Genomic DNA, 14,616 nt, shown 5'->3' on the forward strand with positions numbered 1-14,616 from the left:
AATGCTGCTGAAGGAGAAATATAATGTGGATAATATTGAATAAATATCTTTTCGTCCGGTTAAATACTGATAATTGCTCACTCAAACCACTTTAACTACTCTCCGCTTAACCGTCAGACTCGCGTAACCGTCATGTTTGTAGTTTTTTAAACACTTTTTATCCGCGTTTGTAGTTCTGATCGAATCCTCGTCCATCTCGCAATGGGTTGTGGGCAATATCAGCCGTTAGAGTGCGCATCGATCTGCACTTCGGATTCTGACCGGAAATAGTAAACCATCCGGGAATCTTTGGAATACTTTTTTCAACATACTAAGATTTGGGACATACTAATTCTTTTTTCGAATACTATTTAGTACGGATAGTATGCGAATTGGGACGCAGCACAGGTTTCATGTCTCTAGGCCTTACGGTTTGGCCTGCACGATGCGTTTTACGAATCCTTACAATTACAATAGGGTTTCAGCATTTCATGACTAGTTCGCAAAAGTAGGTTTTGGACAAAATTCGACATAGCAGAAAATTTTCCCTGCCTACATCAAAATCGGAGATAGCCATTTTGTCTGCCTTGAGCCAAGGATCCCAACGATATAAGACACTTGATCCTGGGACAAACAGTCTAAGAGTTATGAGCAATTTTGAACTTTTGGTTGCTGTAGCGCCACCTATGGGCCATTCGGGGTCATACTCTGATAGGTTGTCCCCAAACTGAGGCCTACCATCTGGCCAGGTTTCATGTCTTTAGGCCTTACGGTTTGGCCTGCACGATGCGTTTTACGAATCCTTACAATTACAATAGGGTTTCAGCATTTCATGCTTGAACCCCTAATAAGAATGAAGGCTTTTTGCCAGTTATAGCGCCACCTATGGTCCGATCTCCATGAAACTCTGCATGCTTCCTCACCATGTTCTGACACATATGCTCATCAATTTTGGTGAAGTTCTGAGTTTTCATTTGGGATGTAAAGGCTTTTTAGTGTATTTTGCCCCGTCCCTTTTCTAAATGACCCTGTTACAGCCACCCAAATGCCAAAGTTCAACTTTTTTTTGATAATTATGGATCGAGAGAGTCCAGAGAATTGTCCTAGACTGGTTCGGTTCCGATCGGGCGAAAAACCAGGGACTAGTTCGCAAAAGTAGGTTTTGGACAAAATTCGACATAGCAGAAAATTTTCCCTGCCTACATCAAAATCGGAGATAGCCATTTTGTCTGCCTTGAGCCAAGGATCCCAACGATATAAGACACTTGATCCTGGGACAAACAGTCTAAGAGTTATGAGCAATTTTGAACTTTTGGTTGCTGTAGCGCCACCTATGGGCCATTCGGGGTCATACTCTGATAGGTTGTCCCCAAACTGAGGCCTACCATCTGGCCAGGTTTCATGTCTTTAGGCCTTACGGTTTGGCCTGCACGATGCGTTTTACGAATCCTTACAATTACAATAGGGTTTCAGCATTTCATGCTTGAACCCCTAAATATTTCAGTTGAAAGCTGATGGCTGAGAAAGGCTTCAGATAGGCCTCCATTGGCATTCAGTACATTTATACTCCCAAGACCCATAAAAGGCACTTAAAACGTCGTTACAAAGTCCATCTCACCACAGTGGCTCTACAATAATTTTACGATGCGAAGACAATAGTTTTTGTGCGCAAAAAAAAATCTAAATAACACCTTTATCCAACTTGTTATTGTCTTCCGTGTATGCCTCCACGACGCATGCGCGAGAATATGACGTAGCGCCAGCGTTCGGGAATCCATGAAATGCACACTTAAGCCCCATTTTGAGAACTACGCCGAGACCTAAAGCACGATCAATGTAGAATTCAACAGCTTAGATACGCGCGTCTTCCTCTGCTTGTAAACAAATCGCTTCCGGGTCATGTGTCCGAACGCCGGATCTGCGTCATATTCTCGCGCATGCGTCGTGGAGGCACACACGGAAGACAAGAACAAGTTGGATAAAGGTGTTATTTAGATTTTTTTTTGCGCACAAAAACTATTGTCTTCGCATCGTAAAATTATTGTAGAGTCACTGTGGTGAGATGGACTTTGTATCGACGTTTTAAGTGCCTTTTATGGGTCTTGGGAGTGTAAATGTACTGAATGCCAATGGAGGCCTATCTGAAGCCTTTCTCAGCCATCAGCTTTCAACAAAAATATCTTCATTTGTGTTCCGAATATGACCGGAGGTCTTACGGGTGTCGAACGACATGAGGGTGAGTAATTAATGACAGAATTTTCATTTTTGGGTGAACTAACCCTTTAAACTGCAAAATGATAACTTAAAAAGGATTACATTCATAATTATTTAAGGATTGAAGCACACAAAAATGTATGACAAAGCCCTAAAACTGACAATTAATCGGCATAATTGCGGGCCGCGGGTCAGCTGGGCCAAGCTGGATTTTACCACCTCCGCCTCATTTTGAGCCAGGAAAAAACCCTGAACAAGGCTTCCCTCTCTCTATAAAACTGCATGTTGTGCTAGCCTAAAAGAAAATACACAGCGATCTTCCCCGATTATGATCATTCACCCTGGATCCCTCACAGCACTTTACCCTAAAACTAATAAGTGTCATCAATCTACAGCCAGATAATTAGCAAATTACTGACAACTGTTGTGTGTTATCATGTTTAATGTTGTTGCACAAGTCCAATGTTCCTTTAGGAATGCTCCTTAGGGGAGCCTCTCGCTTTGATAAGCAGCCTGAGCTTCTTTTGCAACAATTTTCTCTCCAGCGCTCAATTCGAATTTCACTGGCTGATGAAATCTGGGATCAACCGCAAACCCTGAACAAGCCCATTTCAGTAGCTCACAAAATGCTATGAGTGTCGAGGAGGACTTGCTGGATGTTTGGAGAAGTCCCTGAGGATTTCCTTGCTCCATCTAATCTAATGCCACCCCAAGCCGGAAGGAAGCGTTGAGGTACATTGATTCACACGCTACAACACTGCAGCATTGAGCGAGGATCTAATTAAGCCTGTTAATAACCCAGTGTTGAAACACCCATAAATGTTCAACCAATTGGATGCTACAAGCACACGTCTTTCCGTTTTAACTTGTGTTGAAATATAACGCTTCCCAAAAACGTTAGTAATAAAGATCTGTTTCACAGGTGTTCTGAAAACTCGTCCTTTAAGAAAATCTAACACAATGATGTAGAGATCCAAGGCTCTAAATTGATGAAAAAACATCCACAATGTCTCACTGAAGTGTCAAGTAGACAGATAGTACGAACATACGTCTTATTTTTGCCACTTGGCACATGAGTAATAAGTCAGCAATCTCAAGGTGATGAAAACGTCTCTCAAAGTTTAAGGTTTGACGTTTTACTGTACAGTATGTGCGATTTATTTATGGCCATCACTTAAAAAAAAAGACACGCTGGTTGTGACGTCATGAAATCTGAAGGCTTAGCTTAATTTATGAATAATTAGATTATGCACAAATAAAAATCTATGTGAGGTATTGACAAAGAAATCAGGGTGGTAGTAAGAGCATTTTTGTAAAAATGTAAAAAAAAAATTTTAAAAAACATTCAAAACAACATTCAGCTTATTAATTATTCTTGCTGACAAGCTCAAATGCTTGAATGAACCTTTGACATATTTCATTTAATATCTTCATCTACCAATGTCTCAGGATAAAAAAAATATATATATGATATAAATATAATAAATAGCTTTTTAGTCAAGTGGCTACAATTTGCAATTTTCAGTGTTTTTTAATCTGTCCTATTTTAACTTTTAATTTTAATAGGACAGATTAATTTAATTGTAATAAAAATAAATATCATTGCCACTTTTTATATATCTTTTATAAAACACTGCCACAAGCTATTTTATAAAGTGGTGTAGACAACACTAGCCATGCCAACAAAAACAAACGTGTGGAAAAAATGACTAAATGCCTAAGGCGATATTCAGCTGTTTATAGATAAACTCATAATTAAAGGGTTAGAATCAAAATGGACAAACCAAAAGTAAAAGCATTCAAAGGTACGTCCCTGATTACACAATGCCCTTGAACGCAAATTTAAAAGCTTAAAAATAATCCACATAATCCAAAAATCAGCCCTAGAAAAATAAATAAATATATATAAATTGTCAGTGTTTCCTACAAATCCCCAATGCAGGAAACAGATTACAAGTCTGTGACGGGGGAAATGAGGATGTCCATCCAAGAAGCTAAAGCGAGTCTGAGACAGGGCGCGGAAAATGTGAACAAACATGCATGACTCAGTCATGGAAATGACATGTGTCTGCTAAATAATGTGCATCGCACAGTTTGACATGGCAATGAGAAATGCAGTTCTCTGAGCATCTACTACGAGCATCATGGTGACAGCAGATGAGCCAAGATCCACAGAGAGAGTGTCCTCTCCTAACCTACCTGACATTTGAGACACACAAGCCCTCACTTTCATTCCTGTGGAAGAAAAAAGAGAGACAGCGTTAGAAGTTGAAATTTTGAAAGAGACAGTGAAAAACTTGACGTATAAACTTCAACCAAAAAAATCCTCCTTACACTTAAAAGAACGATAGCCGTCTCATTGCTTTGAACCATATTGGCAACACTCTAAATTTGTCTGGCCTACAGTATAAACCCTTGAGTGATGCACGCAATAACATTCAGTGTGACCTCTGTAGTCTGATTCATGAACAAATGATTTTTATGAACTCATTCACTCAAGTGAGTTAATTAAAATCATACAGCACGGGTACGATTCACAAACAAATGACTCTCGAGTTGGCTCTTTGAATTAATCATTTACAAAAAAAAAAAAAAAACATTTGAATAAGTCTGACAAATCCCTTACAGAACTCACAGAATATTTTACATGTTGCCTTAATAACAGGTTGAATATTATATTTGCTAAATAAATAGCAACTGAACTGCATATTACAAAATACACACTGAAAAAATTTACTTGTAGGATTTACTTAAAAAAATCCTCATAACAATTGGCACTAACAAATTTTATGTAAATTTTACTGCTACTGCTCTGTACAACTTACACATAATCATCAAGTAAAATCTACTTACTATTGAACTTAACATTCATTTAGAAATTAAGTATATATTCCTTAACTATATTTTATTTCACATATAGAATTAAGTAAAATCTACTCAACTAAAGGGATAGTTCACCCAAAAATGAAAATTATCCCATGATCTACTCACCCTCAAGTCATCCTAGGTGTATATGAGATTCTTCTTTCAGACGAATAAAATCTGAGTTATATTACAAAAGTCCAGGCTAATCCAAGCTTTATAATAGCAGTAGTTGTTGCTATGTTTTGGAAGTCGATAAAAAAATGTATCAGTCCATCAAATAACTGCTCCACACGGCTCCGGGAGGTTAATAAAGGCCTTCTGAAGCGAATCGATGCGTTTGTGTAAGAAAAATATCCATATTTAAAACTTTATAAAAGTAAAGTTTCGGCCGATCGCCTTCCGTATTCAATTTATGGAAAAAGGAAATTGAAAGTGCTTCTGCCAATCAAAGGCTTCCGTTACCAGGTACGCTCGTCAGACGTCACGTACGCATCTTGAATTGCGAGAAGGGACTTTTAACACTTTTCCACGGAAGGCGATCGGCTGGAACTTTACTTTATAAAGTTTTAAATATGGATATTTTTCTTACACAAACGCATCGATTCGCTTCAGAAGGCCTTTATTAACACCCCAGAGCTGCGTGGAGCCCGTTATTTGACGGACAGAGGCATTTTTTATGGACTTCAAAAAACAGAGCAACAGTCACAGCCATTATAAAGCTTGGAAGAGCCAGGACTTTTTTAATATAACTTAGAAGAATGTCATATACACCTAGGATGACTTGAGGGAGAGTAAATCACAGGCTAATTTTCATTTTTGGGTGAACTATCCCTTAAGTTTAGTAAATTTAACAAAATTAACTCAAATAATATAACATTGAATTAATTCATGATTTTCAAGTGTATGCTTTACTTAGAAGCATCTAAGTAAATGCAATAGATATTGTGTATCTACATAATATAAGTAATGCGGTATCCACCCAAACACAGAGACTTCAATACTTGGTACACAATACACAATGACGGTAAAATACAATAAATCATTTTTGCGTGTGAATGTTAGCCTGACAAGCCAGACCCACATCAAGATGTTGGGTCTGGGAACACACCATTGGCAGGGCTCAATCCGAGGGGCGGGATAAACGGCTGTCTTTCAAATTCCCTCTGCACGAAATTGGATAGCGCTTCAACCAACCAGAGCAACGAAGAAGGTGAAGCGGAGCTAGTTGATGGATTAAACTTTCACTGTATCCGGTCTGCAAAACTCATCTTCCTTTCTTAAGAATGACTTCAGTGCCGTTCTTTGTTCTTTTCTCAAAGAAAAGCTTAACACCAAGTCTTCCAGAGTCACGGCCAAAGCCAATTCGAAAGACCACTGTTCGCCAGCTTTTTTGTTTACGAGTAGCACGCAGAACCACCGCAACTCTGCCGTCATTATGTTAAGCCCGCCCACCGACTCTATACACGATGTGATTGGCCTGACTAGAGTTTGTTTTTTCCAGCTCGCAAGCCAACAGACCCTGGCTGTAAATTACATTTGCTGCCGCCAGGATGCCTACATGTGAATGTGCCATTTTGAGTAAAAAATAAACTCCAGATGTCACAAAATCTTTAAAGTTACTAAACCTAACAACAAAAGCAATGATCAAACAGTGTAAATACAGCTGGAAAACAGAGAAAAAACATGAATTAATTATTCATGCCCAGTGCATGATGGGAACACCAGTATCAGAAAAGTTGATTAGATTTTACTTAATTTTAAATTGTTGATATTTACGCTTTAATTTCTACATGCTTGAACTTAGTACTAATAGAGAATTTACTTGTCTGAACATTTTCATGTAGAAATTACATTCGTTTTTTTCTGTAGTATTAACTTCACCAGTTATTTTTATCAGTGCACATTATAACTATGATATAACCAAATTAATCAGCTTTAAATCAATTCTGCCATATTATATTACTTTTTTCTTTACGAATTATCAGGTCAAAAATAGTGTTTTAAAAGCTAAAAACTGTTTTTTTTATTATATAATACATGATTGACAGATCAGCTGTAAACAACCCAAAGACAGGCATAGATCACTGTCACATTTAAACAGTTAAATTATGTTGTTACACTTTTTCTAGGAAGTAAAGAAGCATCCATCACTCTGTAAACACCCAGTGGCGATCACATTCTATAGCAGCAGGCTTTCCATATGTGATGGAAAGCTCTAATATTCACATTTGGGACTGGCAGATTACCTCAGGCATCCCCTAGCCCAAGCCCTTGTTTAATAATTCACAAGTTTACCTTTGAGAAAAAGGCTTTTTTAGAAATTCTACGGTTCTCATTGGACTAAAGGTGCCGGCAGCCTCGCTCTCAGACAGATGTCAGAAAGTTTTTGGACAGAAAACTGGTTCTGATCCCATTACACAACAAAGCGGTCACACTAAATGAAAACTGTGTTGAGCCAGAGAGCTGTTGAGGTGACCACTGTGTTGATGTTGAGAGTGGAAGGTATTGACTATTGACATACATATCCAGCAAATATCAAAAAGCTGTGTAGTTGTCCCTACATTTGCAAGAAATTCTAAATGTGCTTTTCTATTGGTGGTCATCTCTTTTACTTCCACAGCTGCGTTTTTACCAACTAGGTTGATGGCAGATTTCAAAACTCATTTTTATCACATTCTATGCAAGCTGCAAGCAGATTCATATGTCCATGAATTAGATGAACCGCTGACACGGCAGTTAGCGCTCTAGCTGGCCTGTTGGAACTGCAAGGATGAACAACCTCCAGGTTGTCAGTAATACTTGGCCATAAACCTAAACAAAACACATTACACTAATTTATAGTATTTCCACAGATTTGATTGTTTTGCGTCTGCTAATTATTGACACTGCTAACTGTAAGTTCAGGTGAAAAAAACTACTCAGCATTTACTAATTAAGCAGTCACACATTATCTAACAAATGTGCAAATATTCCTCATTTATAAGTACAAAGGGAAAATAAAGCAGCCCAAGAGGGTCATAGGTGGTTCATAATAATGTTTTAGCTAGTGTTAGTTTTTAAATAGTGCTGTGATAGTGCCGGGCTAATATAATACAGTAATAGGCAAATTAAGCAATTAGGCAAATGAGGCAATGCAAGAGGGAATAAGAAGATCCACAATGCCACAAATGCACCTATTTTGCACTAAATTGCTATTAGCTTTGTCTAACTGGTCAAAATGAAATATAAAATAAATAATTTTAATAAATATAAAAAAATTAATAATGGAGCACAACAGCGACCACACACGCTTTTTAGCTGCCTTGGTACCAGAAGAATATGAAAAGAACTAAAGGTATAATAATATACTCCTTAGACCTCCTCCTGCCTACTGTGTTGCCGTCTGGCTTTGTCTGTTGCTCCAGCAGATTTAATATTTTGGCACAGCCTAATTATTACTGTTGTCATGGTCACGCACAAGACGCATTTATTTTCATGTTTAATTTTTATTTATTTATTTTTTTTTTATTACCTTTTAATGTCACTTCACAAAACGAGAAAAACACTTTCTCATCGAATCTACGCAAATCTCGTAGGTGACCTATTTTGATCTCAAAAAGGTGAATTCTCTAGCCTGGATGCCAGCCGAATTTAGCCCCGCCCACAAATTTTTTTGCTCGGGCAATTCGGTCTGGACTCGCTCCATAGAGGAGGAATTATGCCCGAACAGAAACTGTTCGGACCAATGAAATCATCAGGGCGGGCTTTAGACGATGATGGACAGATGATCAACAGTAACGTAATCATCCACGTCATCGAAGGCTCTTGGGTTGAATTTGCTCTTATCCTAAACGGAGAACTTGTTCATTTATGCGTTCACCTTCACTATTTCTCTCAGAAACGATGAGAGTGTTGGTAAGTACTCTGTGTATCCTTAAATTATTTCATTACTGGCAAAGATCGTTTACACTCATCTTTTTCTTGTAACGTTACTTAATCCAGCGTGCGTGCAGACAGGGTTTCCAAGTGTTTTTGCAATGTCGCGCACAATTGCTACTCAAAACTATAGCCCAAAACAATAACTTTCCGGGGGGTTCTCCAGAAAAAAATGGCGTTTGGTTGGCAAAATATGTTATTTTGGCAAGGTTGCCTGCTAAAATTCGCATTCCTGGGTTTATATAATCACATAATTGGGGTCGCTTCAACCCGCGGACATGGAGAAAAACACGGACTTGGTAACACAGTGCAGTTGAGTTCTGTTGACATTTGACAACTAACGTTACGCGTCGCTCCATTGCTCTGATTGGTTGTGGGTCTATCCAATTGAGGTCTTTCCTGGCTCGGTTGAAACACGCCCCATAATCAAAGCTCAATGGAGCGGTACCAGACTCATATTCTGACTAGAATTGAGTATGGCCACGCCAGGCTATGAATTCTCACCTAAAGGTGAGGAGTTTGCATCTATGATTATTATGAGGTTATGATAGTAAAGCTGCATCCGTTGGCAAAATAGTAATGTTAGTACTATTAGTAACAGGAAATCGAGGGTAACGTGGATATGATGTCATTGACAGGTGACGCATTGACATGGGCCATTACACTGGTTAGATTGCGGATTTCTCTGGCAGGGCTCGACATTAAGCCTTTTCATGTACTTGTCCTTCGGACAAGTAAATCGGTCATTCACTTGTCCGAGTAAAAAATGTGCTTGTCCGGAAAAAAGTTAGATTTTTTTTTTATTCTAAAGCAATATTCCCACCAGTGTTCAATCAGCTTTGACATATTTAAATCTGCATATTTGTGATATTTTTACCTTTTATAAAGGTCATTTTTTCCCCCATATCTTATAAAATATAGGATATGCTTTCATATTTTATTCTTAAATTTGATCTATACATTAAATTAAAACAATATTTTTCGTCCTTAAAAAATTACATTAATGTTTTCTGAATCCTGTGACTATTAAAGTGTTTATTTATATTAATGGGTAAGTGACACTTAGGACTGGAGCAATGGCTACTTTAAAATATATTAAAATAGAAAACATTTGTAATGTCATGTCACAATATTAATGTTTTTACTGTATCTGACCAAATACATGTATTGAAATTGAAATTTCTTACAAAAACATTACTAGCACAGCTTGAGACTGTAGGATGAACTGAAACCCCCCAAATTGTACGTTTATTACTAACATATATTGCTAATAACTCAGAGCTCATGGCAGATCAGCCTTGAAAGTTTTCAACGCTGAAAATCAATTTTTCAATGGAGAAAATGAATGAGATTTTATTCTGGATCCCTACTGTTGCATTCTACAGCAGCAGCAGCAACAAACAGACATCACCCCTATGAATGTTCAAACCAAACCAATGCCACTGCACTCCACTGAAACATCTTGAAAGACACAATAGGAAACCTGAAACCTCTGCCAGACAGTTGTCTAGAAGACGTGACCTGTTTATTCTTTACAGAAAACAACAACAACAAGGGTTGTTCTCTCTTTACCAGCTGCATTCCATTCAATGCTCTCAGTAGACAGTTATGCAGATGCAATTTTTTTCTATGCCTTTGATTACAGACTTCATGTTAGCTCTGGTTAACCACCAGCTAAACCAGGTCAGACACTTTAAACTAGAAATAAAATGATTGGAGTGAGATATTGGAACATTTGTAAACATGCAGGAGGCCCTCCTTGATAAATATAATTCCGTAAATGTAAAAGGCAAGCAAGAATACAATGCATCTTTAAAAGACCACTGAACAGAATAGGAAGCATTAATAAATGGCAATCCATTTGATGGACCCGAGGTCCTGCAGTCAAGGTACAAAAATAATGTTTTTCTTGCCTGATGTTTTTTAGAAGATTGTCTTTGTTTTGAACAGTTTGAATCACGTAAATCAACAAGTCTAACTGTCTTTCTTATAATTCAACTTAAAACTAGGGCTGGGTATTGACACAACATTTCATGATTTGATTCGATTTCGGTTCACAAGCTTGTGATTTGATTCAAGTCCCATTTTGTTTCAATTCGACTTTGATTCAGTAATGTATATGGCAATTTTCCCAAAAAAATCTCTCTCAACTAATGCTGGGAACCCTATACAGGGAACACATTAGAACATTACTATAATATTAAAGGTTAAAATGAACTTATATGAATAGGCTACTTACATTTAAATGAAACCAATACATTTTTCTAATAATATTTATAATAATAACTTTTTTTTATTTTTATATATAAACATTTAAATGGTAGCTGTTGTAAAAACATGAATTTATTCAATATGGAAGAACATAAATACAGTGAAAAACAGTGTTTACAAAGTGCTTTACAGAAGAGAAATACATGTGCAAATTAAATGTGAATATAATATAGATTCTTGCGATTTAAGAATCGATATCAGTTCATAAAAATGAGAATTGATTAAAAATTAAAAAACAATTAATAACAAAACAATGCAATTCCTAAAAAAGTTAATTTAGTGCTTAGGGAATGTAAATTTTGGACCCTGCGTGCCATTCGCCTTGCCTGCCGTTCTGTTTCACCTAATATTTTGGCGAATTTTAAGCTCCAAATGTTCAAAACAAAATTAATAAGCATCACCTTCAGTGAAAATGGAATTCCATCTTAATATTAAAAGCCAGGGAACAGGTCTTATACTGTGATAAACCAGAATACTCAAGATCATCAAAAGAAAGTCAGATCAGTTCTTAACAAGACTGAAAAAAAAGTTCAGTGTACTGGGGCTTTTTAAAGTAAGGAGAGTTTGGACTCCCTCCACAAAGTGTGAGACAAGCACAAATCTAACATCACAGCTCCAGCACTTCAAAGCCACGGCAATGCCTCCCCACAGGAGTGGCCATGGAACAGATGTCTGAGAAAAATGTTGCACAGCAATCGTTTTGTGGCCTCCAGTGACTCCAGAGTAACAGACCACACGACGAAGGACACAAAGATAGCACACAGTCTGAAGGTCTTGGTGTGCGTCAGTATCAAAACCCTCAGTTTACAACACTGAATTTGAAACCAAGCTTAACCTGTATTAGAAAGAAAATCTCCCACGTTTTACTTATAAAATCTTAAAATTCACCTTTAGACTATCTATAATTATAATCTTAGAGAGGGTACATAGGGTAGTAAGTTGCTACAGACATAAATGTAGCTATAAATAACTAGCTACATATAAAAATCCCTCTCCCTGTACTTTACTGTGTGAGGAACACGATATACTTGTATGTACATGAAGGAGCTCCACACAGCAAAGCAATGGAAGGAGTCAAAAACCATTCTCCCACTCAAAAAAGGTTACAACAAGCTGCTCAAGAACTACCGACCAATCTGCCTTTCTTATCCATATACAAGACTTTCACCAGAGTCGACCTCAGACGCGTATCCAGAAAGTTGGATGAGCGGCAGCCGCGGGAACAGGCAGGATTCCCAGTCAGGGTATGGAACAATCGTCCACATCCATGTCCTCAACCAACAACGCTTGAACGCTGCAGAGAACACAAGGCGCCCTTGGTGCTGCCTTTGTGGACTATGAAAAAGCTTTTGACAGCATAGAAATCAATGCAGTCCCACCAAGGCCTCTACCATCAAGGAGTTGAGGATGAATACAGCAGTCTGATACAAGAACTCAGCTCTGGATGCTCCACAGGCATTACACTCTTCCAAAAAAACCCTCCGAATTCCAGTAATGTGAGGCGTAAAGCAAGGAGATACAATATCCCCAAAGCTCTTCAGTGCTGCAATCGAGGAAGTATTTTTGACAACTGGACTGGAGAGATGGCATTAACATCAATGGTGAAAGATTAAATCATCTACGATTTGCTGATGACAGTCATAATTGGTGAAACAACAGAAGAGGTCGAAGAGAAGCTGAACCAGCTAGACAAAGAAAGTGCACAGGTCGGACTCCAAATGAACCGATCAAGACATTGTGGATGAAAAAACAAGAATAGCTCTATCCATATCAGTTCTGAAAAAAATTGACAAAGTCAATAGTTCAATCAACCTGAGCCAAGAAATTACAATGGAGCACATCATCAGCTGTGAGCTATCTCGCAGAGGTTATCACTACCATCAGTGACCCAATGCCCATCTCTTCAATGCCACCATACTACCAGCATTACTATACAGGAGCGAGACATGGTCTCTAACTAAAACAGATGAACAGAAATGCGACGTCATGCAAAGAGACAGGATCAGAAATAATTGTTTGCAGGAGATGTCAAGGGTGAAAGATGCGATCATTGAGAGCAAAGAAAAGATGGGCTGGGCATTTAGCTCGAATAGAGGATGATCGATAGACGCTGAAAGTGACAACGTGGTACCCCTATGAAATAAAGCAAACACTCGGACGCCCGGCAAACTTGATGGCCAGATTTCCAAAAGAAGAGTTTTGGCAAAACCTGGATCCGCACAGCCAGAGACAGATGCAGATGGGAGAAATGCTGTGACATGCATCATCCACCGAAATGATTGATTACAGGCCGAATATATATATATATATATTTTCGGAAACTACTAGTGTCGCGGAGCGGGAGTGTTACGGATACGTGGTGTTGCCATAGACAATAAATTAATTAGGTAAATAAATATAAACAACATTTATTTATCCATCTCACAACTATTTACAACACAACAGAGGTTGGCTTTGCTTGAGTTGTTGCTCTGGATTTTGTTGCTTTTAAGAAAAAAAACCCAAATTTATGCCTGTTTAGGTTCAACAACCTCTCCATTGCAATTTTAAATTTTTACCATTAAAGTTACTACACGCAAATCCGTGTTTTTTTGTTTGTTTGTTTTTTTTTTGGGGGGGGGGGATATATTTCAGGGCTCAATGCTAAGGATTTTTTTCAGGGGTTCAAATTTTTACTTGCCCTGTCAGAATTTTCACTGACCCCACCAAAAAAAAAAAAAAGACAAATAAAATAAATTAGGCCTAGTATTGTTTTTGAGCCATATAAGGTTATGACTCTAAAAAATAATATCCTAACTCATAATTTTTTTTATATTGTTAAAGACCGTCAGTAATAAAATAAGAACAAATAATCAAATTATGAGCAAAAGCACAAATAAATACATCAGAACAAACATATACAAAATAGTGCTGGGCAAATTAACGCGTTAACATGGGCGATTAATTTGTTCAGTTTAACGCATTAAAAATATTTAAAGGGGGGGTAAAACACTCATTTTCAGTCAATCTCATGTCAATCTTGAGTAACTATAGAGTAGTATTGCATCTTTCATATCTCCGAAAAGTCTTTAGTTTTATTATATTTATGAAAGAAAGATACGCTGTACCGAGTCTTTCCGAAAAAAGCCGAGCGGCTGGGGGTGTATCGTTTGGGCGGAGCTAAAGAATGCAGAGCGCGCGCAGCTATTGTGTTGAGCTATGCATGTTTACATAGAAAAACAATGGAATCGATAGCTAACAACACAGACATTTGAAGCATTTTTACTCACCGCCTGCTATCAACACACGACCGTGAACCTTAATCGCTGGGATTGCTCCATCTTTCAGCATTAGACGAGCTACAAATCCGGAGTTGAACCGCACCTTGTTTAT

At 37.9% G+C, this 14,616-nt stretch overlaps 1 protein-coding gene across 4 annotated transcripts in view; it reads right to left on the bottom strand.

Annotated features, from left to right (window-relative positions):
• The window catches only part of iqsec1b (IQ motif and Sec7 domain ArfGEF 1b), a 258,865-nt gene that overhangs the window by 179,451 nt on the left and 64,798 nt on the right, over positions 1–14,616 (bottom strand). For all 4 annotated transcript variants that reach the window (XM_079844835.1, XM_079844824.1, XM_079844836.1 and 1 more), the window contains exon 2: positions 4,393–4,428. In XM_079844835.1, the coding sequence (XP_079700961.1) occupies positions 4,393–4,428 (36 nt within the window). The remainder of the gene's footprint in view (positions 1–4,392; positions 4,429–14,616) is intronic.

This window comes from Gobio gobio, assembly GCF_949357685.1.
Source record: "Gobio gobio genome assembly, chromosome: 19".
Taxonomy (NCBI): Eukaryota; Metazoa; Chordata; class Actinopteri; order Cypriniformes; family Gobionidae; genus Gobio; species Gobio gobio.